At 39.6% G+C, this 12,706-nt stretch overlaps 2 protein-coding genes across 5 annotated transcripts in view; both read left to right on the forward strand.

Annotated features, from left to right (window-relative positions):
• ZSCAN16 (zinc finger and SCAN domain containing 16) overlaps nt 1-12,706 on the forward strand; it is a 35,749-nt gene that overhangs the window by 12,377 nt on the left and 10,666 nt on the right. For 2 of the 4 annotated variants that reach the window (XM_055570936.1, XM_055570935.1), the window contains exons 4-5: nt 54-192; nt 3,974-4,630. In XM_055570936.1, the coding sequence (XP_055426911.1) occupies nt 54-192; nt 3,974-4,494 (660 nt within the window). In that variant the 3' untranslated portion in view covers nt 4,495-4,630. Of the gene's footprint in view, nt 1-53; nt 193-3,973; nt 4,631-7,579; nt 7,700-8,571; nt 11,176-12,706 lie in introns of those variants that run through there. The other 2 variants (XM_055570937.1, XM_055570938.1) reach the window with 2 other exon arrangements.
• ZKSCAN8 (zinc finger with KRAB and SCAN domains 8) overlaps nt 7,663-12,706 on the forward strand; it is a 28,885-nt gene continuing 23,841 nt past the window's right edge. The window contains exon 1 of the mRNA XM_055570928.1: nt 7,663-7,699. The gene's annotated coding sequence lies outside the window, so the exon portion shown is untranslated. The remainder of the gene's footprint in view (nt 7,700-12,706) is intronic.

The raw sequence follows: 12,706 nt of genomic DNA on the forward strand, positions 1-12,706 counted from the left end.
CTGTTCTTTCACAAAATCTACCTTACACATCAAACATACTTCATTTTTCCCAGGTTCCAGGCAATTCAGAAAGACAGGACGCACTTTTGGACAAGTTGGCCCCCTTGAGAAGGCCACATGAGTCATTAACTATCCAGCTTCATCCCAAGAAGACCTGGCAAGAGCAGAAATCTGGGGAGGCCCAAAGGAATGGTAAGGTATAGGCGTTTGTGTATATGAAGGAAGAGCTGGTTCCTTAGATTAGAGATGAGATTCCTCATTTTCTTCTTCTTTTTAAGTTTTTCTGCTTGTCCTTCACTTCATTGTGGAAGATTTTATCTCCCTTCCTCCCTTGACCTTATCATTAGACTTAGGTGCTATTTTTTAATGAGTCTTATGGGCAGGAGTTTCAGGAGGTAGAAGCTGAAAGATATAGACCATTTTAATAAGCTTTAGTAAGCTTAACTGTGTGGAATCTTCACTTATGTTCTGTAAGAAGCCATATAATAAGTTTCTCTCACCTTTGGGAAACACAGGACATGCACTTATAAAATAGTGCACAATAATAATTAACATGTCAACATGCTAAATTATATTGTGTATAACACAGAGGTTATTATTATAATGATTAATGGTTTGTCTGTGCAAAACTTTAAATTCTAGATGGTCTTTCCTTATGTTTTTATACAAATACTTCTGGACAGTTTCACTCTGCTTCTCATTAGTATAAGTCCAGAAAAATACACACTTTCTATACCTAAAATTGTAGAGGTTTACGTATGTGCTGCTACCAAAATAACATTTCACGGGAATACTATGCAGTTAAAATATGAATTGTATTTTCTAATTCTAATCAACTGAAAGATGCCTCATGAAATCTAGCTATCCTGTGAGGCCTGTGGATTCTTAGGGAAGTCCATTTTGTCTGCATTGAACAGTGTGAATATGACTTTTTTCTAAAGTACCACCCTGGCAACTTTTTTAATCTATATACCCCCCAACCAGGCTCCCCACCAAAAAACAGACAAGGAAAAAACAAAACAACTACCACACACACACACAAAACCTTGTAGAAATCACAAGAAATACATTTGAAGAAATGCCTCTCAATTTTATTAAAATAATATACTATCTGGTCCAAATCCTCATTTTACAGTTGAACAGATATACCCACAGTGGCTGTGACTTTTCCAGGTTTCCATAGGACTTAGAGGGAGAGCTGGGGCTCCTGCCTACTAGTCCAGAACAATATTTTAAAACCGTCATGGTAATAACCCAATAAAGCCAGTGTCTTTTAAAATAAATTTATTATTAAATAGACTTTTTTATGCAGGATCTTGTTTTAAAATTTTCATTCTATCCATATCAGCAAGATTATGAATATTATCTCTTGGCTAGGATAATGAAACTCACCTCTGTAAACATAACTTGGAATTATAATTGAGGTCATTTAATACAGAATTATCTTCATATATTAGAGAACTTGGAGAACTGAGTGTCTTGAAGTTCTTTCTAACACATTGTCAGGTATTTCAAAGGAAACTTTTTGGATATGCTATTAACCCACAACACTGACTCTCTGGTAGCAGTAAGTGATAGTCTCCCTAACTTTGTTCCTGTTTCACTTCACTCAGCATTTAACCTTGTCCTTTCCCTCTAGACTGTCAAGCAAGTTGTACATATGGTAATCAGATGATTTTTATGGACATATCCTCATCCCAGTGACCAGCAGGACTGGGCTTATCTGGAATGATAAGGCAATTCATGGATGTGCCAAAATAAAATTGGAAGAATGGCCCTGGCAGAAGATGCAGAAACGAAATAGTCCTAATCTTGTCTCTGAAACAGGATCTCCTAATATCATATTAGCCTGGGATTAGCTGGCAATTGGAAAAGATACATCAACAGAGCCCTGAAACTCCAGTTGGCCAAGTAAACTGCAGGTCCCTGAGATGAGAAAAGTTCACATTTGACAGTTTCCATACAATTTTATTTACATTGTTCAATTGCAGATATAATGGAGAGGGTTATAATTTGAATTGCTAACCCTGTATATTTTTTTATAATTCTTTTGAAGTCTTGGTGAGGGATTTTCTCCAGACTTTTCTTGAAGTCATGGGAGAGAGATTCATCCTAAAGACTGGTAGATTCCTCTGAAGGTAGTAACTGACCACAGGTGCCAACTCTTTGTGTTCTTAAAAAAAAAAAAACTCATCTTCATCAGTAAGCCACCAAAAACCAACTGTCAGTGCCTCCAGAATGTAAAAGCAGCAGCTAAGCCAAGGTGTTGATGTTTGAAAACACTTTCTTAATGGTATGGTGGTATCTCTAATTTCCATGATTTGCTTAATGATCATTAAACTACTAATACTAACTTAGCAATAGTTCTGCCACACATTATAATTTTCCACATGCTTTATCATACATTTCCTCATCTGATCAACAAGAGGTAAGGAGGAGGGTACAGAGGTGATATGGAACCAAATGGTTATGATCTGCCAACATTTAAACAGTTATCAGTAGAGCCAGGGCTGAAATCTTGACGTTCTGGCTCTAATCCAGTCCTTTTATTCTAACCAGAGATAAAATGGTATTTAGATTCCAAAACAATATCATTTTAGAGCAAATAACCAAACTTTTAAAAAAAAATCTATTGCCTGATTAAAAATATGTATTGTAAAGAGGAAGGTAAAATTTGAGGAAGATTTGGTAGCTTGGATATTGTGATGACAGTGAAAAGTGGAGTTCACTCAGTCCAGAGCCAGTGTTTTCCATACCCAGCCCAGGCACTGAAATGTTCTGGTAGCTCTTGCTGTTTCTCCCGTCATGCTGTGTGGACCACTGAAAACCATGTGATTAAATGATTGTTGCACAGTTGGGATTCCTAGACCTGTTGAGATGGAGGTTTCAGCATAACCAAACAGGTGACATCCAACATTAGACCACATAGGATTACCCTCTCCAAATCATTAAAACACCTACTTCCTTATAAAATTTATTGAGTACTTGCTGTGTGTCAAGTTCCATGCTAAGCTTGGGATTGAGGATATGGGATCAGGAAGAGGGAAAAGAGCACATCCAATTTAGGAGGTTAGGGAAGACTTCCTGGAGGAGACAGCATTTGAGATGGACCTTGAATAATAGGTAGGTCAGTGGCTCTCAAAGTGTGGTCTCTAGACCAGCAGTATCTATCATACCAAGAACTGCAAATTCCTGGGCTGCACTCCAGCCTTATCAGATCAGATGCTCTGGTGGTAGGGAGTCCAGCAATCTGTTTTGTTAAGCCATCCAGATGATTCTGATGCACAATAAAGTTTGAGAACCACCAAGCTAGGATTTAGACGAGATGATAGCGAGGACATCAGTTTCAGAAGAAAGGATTCAACCCAGAACATATGCCAGACCATCTACTGTCACTTCCTGCTTATCTTCCTCCCTCTATTTATCCTGACCTGCATGCTTTCTCTCCACTTTTGGCTATTATTTATACACACTTAGCTCCCTCAATGGTTCCTACTCAGTATATTCCTCTCAAATCCCTCATCCCATTACCCTCTCCAATCACTTTTACTTGGTTTTACTCCCACTTACTACCTATGTTTCAGACCCCTTAAATTTCTCCCAAAGTACCTCCCTCGCCTTCTTTGTTTTCTAATCTCTCTTTATCCTTCTTAATTATCTTTGGTATATCTGGAGTTCCCATTTACCACTCTGCGTTTGCACATGATTGCCTTGTCCACATTTTTGCTTTTTCTTCTCCTCCTAGTTTATTCCCAAATAATAATTCTGATGTCATTCTTAGTGGCCTCTTTGTAAATTTCTTCCCTTTATTGCCAATATATGTTTTGATGGTGCCAGTTATCTAATTTGTGCATTGTATGTGATTTTTCATTTTTATAACATATTTTTAACATTTACATGTTCTTTATTCCATGAGTTTCTTGCTTCTCAAACCTAGAATAGGACCTATTTGTATACTGTACATTTGTTACAGGTGATGAAACCAAGACTAAAACTGAAGAGTTGTCCCAGAAGGAAGATAAATCCAAAGACATGGAATTCTTTGGGAAGATAAATGACAGACTTAACAAAGATATTCTTCAATATCCTGAATCCAAAGATGCTTTTGAAAGTGAGGGCATTTTCGAGTGGAAACAGAGGAAAAGAAGATGCTATAAATGTGATGACTGTGGAAAAAGTTTCAGTCATAGCTCAGACCTTAGTAAACACAGGAGAACGCACACTGGAGAAAAGCCCTATAAATGTGATGAATGTGGAAAATCTTTCATTCAACGATCGCATCTCATTGGACATCATAGAGTACACACTGGGGTGAAACCCTATAAATGTAAAGAATGTGGGAAAGATTTCAGTGGGCGCACAGGTCTCATTCAGCATCAGAGAATCCACACAGGTGAAAAACCCTATGAATGTGATGAGTGTGGGAGGCCCTTCCGTGTAAGTTCAGCCCTTATTAGACATCAAAGAATTCATACAGCAAATAAGCTCTACTAATATGGTGTAAGTAACAAAAGTTCTTTAGCCATTCAGGCCAAATTAGTTATCAGAGAAATCTACCTTGGAGACCTTGAGTATCCTAAATGTAGGCAAAGCTTCAATCATCATTAAAAATTTCTCTGGCACCAAAGAATCTACCTGAGTAAAATTTCCTTTTATTTCTAAATTTGTCTTAAGAGTTGTACACCCTCGAAGTCTTAATGTGAAAAGTAGTTTGGAGCATTGAGACCATGTTACCCTTTTTTAGTCTGATGCTGATTCCAGATTGTTACCACAGTGTCTACATCTGATCTTGACCAGAGGGCAAGGATAAGAGTCAGGGAGGTACAGAAAGATTTAAGGGCAGAGACAGCCTGGAGTGATAGTGGCAATAAAAGAAAGTCCAGTGGGACCTGGGATAACTGCTGCCATAAGGCAAAGGAGGCATGATGTTAAAGGAGATCTAAGTTGTTAGTACCATGTAGGATTAGTCAGTGCCCTAGTAAGTCTGTAGAAACCCACAAAAAATTGATGAGGAAACAACCAGTTGGAAAGAAGATCTCTACAACCAGTTGGAAAGAAGAGCTCTGAGTCCAATCACAGCCACAGTTTCTGGAAATGAAGATGTTATATGTTAGACACTGTAATCCAGAATCACTGGGTTCTAGCAGAAAGCCATCGTGGAATGATGGCACCTGTTCTAAAAGAACCCTAAACATGGAAGGCAGTTTCTCAAATTGTTGTGAAACATGTATCACCTCTCCCATCATTTTTGGAGGGAGGCAAGAACTTGTAGTTTTCATGAACTAGTAGAAAAGACAGTGACAGTTAAGAGGCACCTAAAGGGAGTATGGGGACAGTTCTTTCAGACACAGGTGGACAGTTCTTTCAGACACAGGTTGGGGTGGTGGTTAAACTGGTGATTCTGAATGGGGAAGCAATAGCTATGAAGGTAAGAAATGGTTGACGGTTGGGGAGGAGGAGATGTCAGAGGTATGCACAGGCATTGGTAAAGAGAGAGGAAACAAGATAGAACAGAAAGGGATGGAATGAAAAGAGAATGATAAAAAAGGAATAAGGGTATAGGGAAAGGAACAAAGATAAGAGATGGTGATGGGGAAGAGAAAAGGGTGACAATTCTAATATTGACATCAATTATATTTGAAACAGTGGGGCACATGTCACAAGTCATGCAAAGGTGAACAGATAGCTTATCCCAAGGTCATTGAGTCATACATGCACATGTTATTTATGTTATCTTTATTGAGTCTACAGTCTCATCCTGTGCATGAAATTACAGTCTAACCAAAAAGTCCATCAACAGTGAAAACCTACTAGAAACTTTGAAATGCTTCAAAACAACCTGTTCTACCCTTAGTAATATCGCAAGAGAGATTAAGGTTCTAAAAGAATAGATCTCTCAGTCTTTCTTACTCAAATCCTCTAGAGCACAGTTTCTCAACCTTGGTTTTACTGACATTTTCACCCAGACGATTCCTTGTGAATTTGTCTCTGCACTATGGGATGTTTAGCAGTTTGCCTGGCCTCTACCCCTAGAGGCCACCAGCAGCCCCAACTTGTGACAAGCAAAAATTTCTTAAGAGATGCAAATATTCCCTGAAAGGCAAAACCTTTCCTCTACCCCACCAGCCTAGTTGAAGAATCACTGCTGTGTAGGAAAATAATCTGATTTCCATAACTGTTCCACATCATATAAGATTCAATTTAGAAATATATATGACCAGCACTGCTAGACCATTTTTCTACCCCACAAAATGATTCCCAGAATACCTAAAATCTATGCAGCACACATGCTAAAGTAGTCTACTTTAGGAAGCCATACCTCACTTAGTTTTGAGCACCAGAGGAATCTGTCCTCAAATATGACCTGTATAAAGAGCTTACAATTGCATTTTTCTAGACCTTCTTCCCTCTACCATACTTCTGATACTACCCTCTCCTTTGCCCCTTTTGACCCAACGATGAACAGACATTTTATCCTTTAACTATCTGTGCTGTCCAATACATTAGCCACTACGTACATGTGGCTATTTAGCGCTTGAAAGATGGCTATGCAACTGAGGAACTAAATTTTTTTTCACTTTATTTTAAACTTAAAAACTGATACTCGATTCAGTTATTGGAAAACCTTTAAGTATGTTTAGAGTAATTTGTATATATAGGAATCTATTTTTTCCACTGAATTTTATGCAATCTCAATATAGATCAAGTAGTTCCAATGAAAATTTAATAACAATTGAGATGTATAGTAAGTGTATAAACACTGGCTTTCAAAGACTTAGAATGAAAAAAGGTATTAACTTTCATTTATAAGTTTAGATTTTAAAATAATATTTTGGACATACTGGTTTAAATAAAATATAAAATTAATTTCATCTGTCTTTTAACATTTTTAATGTGGCTACTAGAAAACTTAAAATTACATAGGTGGATCACATTACATTCCTATTTATTGGAAAACACTGATTAAGATCTCATTCTCAGGGCAGGTCCAATTCACTACTATATTCCAAACCACCTCAATTCTGTACAGCTAAGTTCTGCTGTGCCAAAGACTATACCTATTTCTTTTTATTCGTTAATCTAATAAGTATTTGCTTAGTGCATGCTGTGTTCCAACCCTCTCTTCTAGGTATTGGGGCTATAGCAAGATAAGATCCCTACTTATATAAGCCTACATTACAGTAAAGGGAGACAAGACATATCAAAGAGGATTAATGGTATGTGGAATATAAACAATGAATTGAAACACAGTGACTGACTACTACAAGTAATCAGAAAAGGCTTTTCTGGACAGCTGACATTTTAACTGAAATATAAATGTCCAGCCTTGGGAAGTTCTGCAGAAGACCATACCAGGCAAAGGGAATGACTAATACAGCCTGTATGGTAGGAATGAATCTGATGTGTTTACAGGAAATGAAAGAAAGTCACTGGGTCTAAAGCACTGGCTTAAAAGAAATGTGGTATAAAGTTAGGCTAAAGAGGTGAGCAGGGGATATGTATTCTAAGCATGGGGCACCACTGGAAGGAAAAGACATGATCTGATTTATCTTTTTAAAAAACCCTTCTGGCCCCTTAGGGAACCAAGAGTGAGAAAAGAGAAGAAGAAAACCAGTCAAGAGCCTACTGCAGTAACCCAGATGAGAGAAGGCAGTGGCACTGACCAAAGTGGACATGAAGAGAAATAAACAGATTCAAGGTATATTTTGGAGATAAAGCCAGAACAATTTGCTAAAAGAAAAGAATGGTATACACCCCCTAAATTCACACACGAAAAGATGTTTAAATACTGGGTTAAACATTTGAAATTCCACTTTTGTACAGTCAAATAGCAATTTCAAATGATTTAACTTAGTAGAAACAAAATAAGAACAGAGAAGAATCTAGAGAGAAATGGAACAGGAAAAAGGACTCTGAAATTGTGTGGGGGCCTAATTAATTTGTGAAATGAAGATCTGTATACTTTTCTCCTTAAAACTCTCTGTGGAAGGCACCCTTTGTTAAGCTCTTTGTCTAGACAGAAATTGCCAACAAACCTGATTCAGAACACGGCTATAATAACATGTCTCAGTACAAACTTTCTTCTGGATTGCACATTTCCTAAACTGGTAAAATCGGGTTATCAGTGAAAGGCAGTAGAGCAGAGGTTAAGAGAAGACTGCCTGGGTATGAATCTTTGCTTTTCCTGTTTCTAATTATATGACCTTGGCATATCCATTTTCTGTGCCTTATATCCCCCATCTGTAAAACAGTGGTAACATGCTGTCTACTTCAAAAAGTCGGAATTACACAAGGGACCAAATGTCTTGGGTTTAGAACAGTGCCTGCACATAGTAAATACTGTTAGTATTAGGCTAGGCCAATAATACTTAAGTATTCTTAACTATTGTTAAGTCTTTTTGTTCATCAAAATGCATCATGTTCAGCATTTCTTCCCCTCAAAGCTGCTTAAACTTGTTGAGTGGTGTTTTATCTTCATGAATTCACTGCAGCAACTGTTGCTGTTATGTATGTGTTTTCCCGTAATGCTAACAATTACCCTAATTCTGAACTGTTCCTTAAATACCTAAGCCAATTCCAGCCCGGACGGTCCCACCCGACGGAGAACACCATCCGCGTCGCCCTCACTTGGGCTCTCACCCGCCAGCCCTCGTCTCCCGGCGGTTTCCAGCCCCTGGCTCTGGGCCCAGCTCACAGTGTCGTTTACCCGGCCGCAGAGGCCGGCCCCGGGAGCTCTGGAACCGTTAGCTACCGGAAGTGGCCGGGACGCGCGAGAGCGCTAGGAAAGGGGCCGGTCTTTCCCCGATCCAGAAGCACTGAGGGTGGCGCCTGGGAAGGAGCTCAGGACCCCGGGTGGAGGAAGCGGAGAACCGTCTGAGGGATCCGAGAACTCCGTCATTTAAGTGGGTTCTTGGGAGGGAAAGGAAGTAGGTCATCTTTCCAACATGAACTTGAAATAAGTAATGTTCTTCTATACCGTCCCTTCTCTCATTTTCGGTGTTTTACACACCTCATTTTTGGATTCCTAGAGAAGGCTTTCTGATTAAAGTGAAATCTGAGCCAAACCTTGAAGGATGGACAGAGTTAAGTGCAGAGTAGTAGGAAGTGTACTTCTACCAGAAGGGTCAGTATGAGCAAAAGTGTGATACTGAGTGAAATAGCAGAATCAAGCCACCTTCTATTAAGTCAGACATTAAAGAGATTTGCAGAAATATCAAATGATTCCACCCCTTATACTTTTTTTGAAAATACAGATAAATTTCATAAAATATTAAAGTAACATAAAATATGTTACCTAACATATAATGGGTACCTTACTGTTACTTTAAAGAAAAACTTTAATTCCTCAGCTTTAATTTCCAACACAGCAAATCTTGTTTTATATGACCCATGTAAACAAACTCTTTGGAGTCCTCACTAGTTTTTAAGAATATAAAAGGAGTCATGAGACCAAAATATTTGAGAATATGCTATTCCATACACTATATGAAGTGATGCTTCTGAAACTAAAATGTAGAGCAACTATGGAAAATGCAGGAACACCTTGAGGCCCTAGGTGTGGAAAATGTTTGGAGTCTTATTAGAAACATGTCATCTGCTTATACAAACAGGGAAAGTATGAGTGACCAGAGTCTTAACATTTTTTTGTGTTCTGGTGGGTCTTTCATTGCTGTTGGACCTAGTGACTCAGGAAGTTTAAAATATGTTCTAAACCCTGGTGTGGCTAATTCTAGTAGTGATTTAAAAGGGTTAAAAGTTTATTTTTCATAGTAGGAAGTCAATAGATAATATATCTGTACCTGAAAAATTCAAGAAATGGTAGTGTTATATTATTTTTAAATGTGGAGGTTAATAAAAAAGCAAACGGAAAGAGTTAAAGTGGTTGCCTCTGGGGACTAGATGTTGATAACAAAAGGAAAGAGTGAGGCCTGGTGTTTATCACACCATAAGCCTCAGAGTACTATTAATTTTATTTACTTTTTTAAAATGTCTTTATTAGTAAAATCCACAAATCAGATGTGCAACTCAATGAATTTTTATAATATGTGCAACCATGTAACTACAACGCCAACCCATAATAAACATTTTTTTATCTTCTGTCACCACAGATATTAATCTTGATATTAATTTTACTTAAATGCTCACACAAGGCTACTTTTATTCAACGTGATAGGTAGGAAGTTAGACACGAGTAACTGGAGGGGAGGCCTGGCTGAAAGGGATGCAATCTGATCTCTAAACTCCATCCCAGACACACCCAGGAGAGTTCACAGATATGCTACAAAATAACCACAGAGACATTTCGTCTCCTATACATGGGTCCTAAGCACAGAGTGGATACAAAATGACCAGAGACTTCCCCAAGTAACCTTAGGCCATTCAGTTCAGTTCAGTCTCTCAGTCAGGTCCGGCTCTTTGCGACCCCATGAATCGCAGAACGCCAGACCTCCCTGTCCATCACCAACTCCCAGAGTTCACTCAAACTCACATCCATCAAGTCGGTGATGCCATCCAGCCATCTCATCCTCTGTCGTCCCCTTTTCCTCCTGCCCCCAATCCCTCCCAGCATCAGAGTCTTTTCCAATGAGTCAGCTCTTCGCATGAGATGGCCAAAGTACTGGAGTTTCAGCTTTAGCATCATTCCTTCCAAAGAAATCCCAGGGCTGATCTCCTTTAGAAAGGACTGGTTGGATCTCCTTGCAGTTCAAGGGACTCTCAAGAGTCTTCTCCAACACCACAGTTCAAAAGCATCAATTCTTCGGTGCTCAGCTTTCTTCACAGTCCAACTCTCACATCCATACATGACCACTGGAAAAACCATAGCCTTGACTAGACGGACCTTTGTTGGCAAAGTAATGTCTCTGCTTTTGAATATGCTGTCTAGGTTGGTCATAATTTTCCTTCTAAGGAGTAAGCGTCTTTTAATTTCATGGCTGCAATCACCATCTGCAGTGATTTTGGAGCCCCCCAAAATAAAGTCAGCCACTGTTTCCACTGTTTCCCCATCGATTTCCCATGAAGTGATGGGACCAGATGCCATGATCTTAGTTTTCTGAATGTTGAGCTTTAAGCCAACTTTTTCACTCTCTTCTTTCACTTTCATCAAGAGGCTTTTGAGTTCCTCTTCACTTTCTGCCATAAGGGTGGTGTCATCTGCATATCTGAGGTTATTGCTATTTCTCCCGGCAATCTTGATGCCAGCTTGTGCTTCTTCCAGCCCAGTGTTTCTCATGATGTACTCTGCACAGAAGTTAAATAAGCAGGGTGACAATATACAGCCTTGACGTACTCCTTTTCCTATTTGGAACCAGTCTGTTGTTCCATGTCCAGTTCTGTCACGACCAAGATAATCATGATGGTGTGATCACTCACCTAGAGCCAGACGTTCTGGAATGTGAAGTCAAGTGGGCCTTAGAAAGTATCTCTACAAACAAAGCTAGTGGAGGTGATGGAATTCCAGTTGATCTATTTCAAATCCTGAAAGATGATGCTGTGAAAGTGCTGCACTCAATATGTCAGCAAATTTGGAAAACTCAGCAGTGGCCACAGGACTGGAAAAGGTCAGTTTTCATTCCAATCCCAAAGAAAGGCAATGCCAAAGAATGCTCAAACTACCGCACAATTGCACTCATCTCACACGCTAGTAAAGTAATGCTCAAAATTCTCCAAGCCAGGCTTCAGCAATACGTGAACCTTGAACTTTCTGATGTTCAAGCTGGTTTGAGAAAAGGCAGAGGAACCAGAGATCAAATTGCCAACATCCGCTGGATCGTGGAAAAAGCAAGAGAGTTCCAGAAAAACATATATTTCTGCTTTATTGACTATGCCAAAGCCTTTGACTGTGTGGATCACAATAAACTGTGGAAAATTCTGAAAGAGATGGGAATACCAGACCACCTGACCTGCCTCTTGAGAAACCTTAGGACATTCAGATCAGATCAGATCAATCTCTCAGTCAGGTGCTACTCTTTTCGACCCCATGAATCGCAGCACGCCAGGCCTCCCTGTCCATCACCAACTCCCAGAGTTCACTGAGACTCACGTCCATTGAGTCAGTGATGCCATCCATCCATCTCATCCTCTGTTGTTCCCTTCTCCTCCTGCCCCCAATCCCTCCCAGCATCAGAGTCTTTTCCAATGAGTCAACTCTTTGCATGAGGTGGCCAAAGTACTGGAGTTTCGGCTTCAGCATCATTCCTTCCAAAGAAACCCCAGGGCTGATCTCCTTCAGAATGGACTGGTTGGATCTCCTTTAGGACATTAGGAGCCTATTAAGGATTCATGAATATTCTGCATCTGATTATAACAGATAGAATTATGGGAAGACATAAACAAGACAACTTGCTGTTATATAACATAATTGTCACTCAGCCTTGAGTATATGCCCATTTACATTCCCTTTCATTTATTGGTGGTGGGTGCAAGCCCTACTTTGCACTGGGTATAACCAAAAGGAGGAACCTGGAAGTATAAAATAGGGAAGCCAGATCAGATCAGATCAGATCAGTCGCTCAGCTGTGTCCGACTCTTTTCGACCCCATGAATCGCAGCACGCCAGGCCTCCCTGTCCATCACCAACTCCCGGAGTTCACTGAGACTCACATCCATCGAGTCAGTGATGCCATCCATCCATCTCATCCTCTGTCGTCCCCTTCTCCTCTTGCCCCCAATCCCTCACAGCATCAGTCTTTTCCAATGAGTCAAC

This window comes from Bubalus kerabau, chromosome 3 (genome assembly GCF_029407905.1).
Source record: "Bubalus kerabau isolate K-KA32 ecotype Philippines breed swamp buffalo chromosome 3, PCC_UOA_SB_1v2, whole genome shotgun sequence".
NCBI lineage: Eukaryota > Metazoa > Chordata > Mammalia > Artiodactyla > Bovidae > Bubalus > Bubalus kerabau.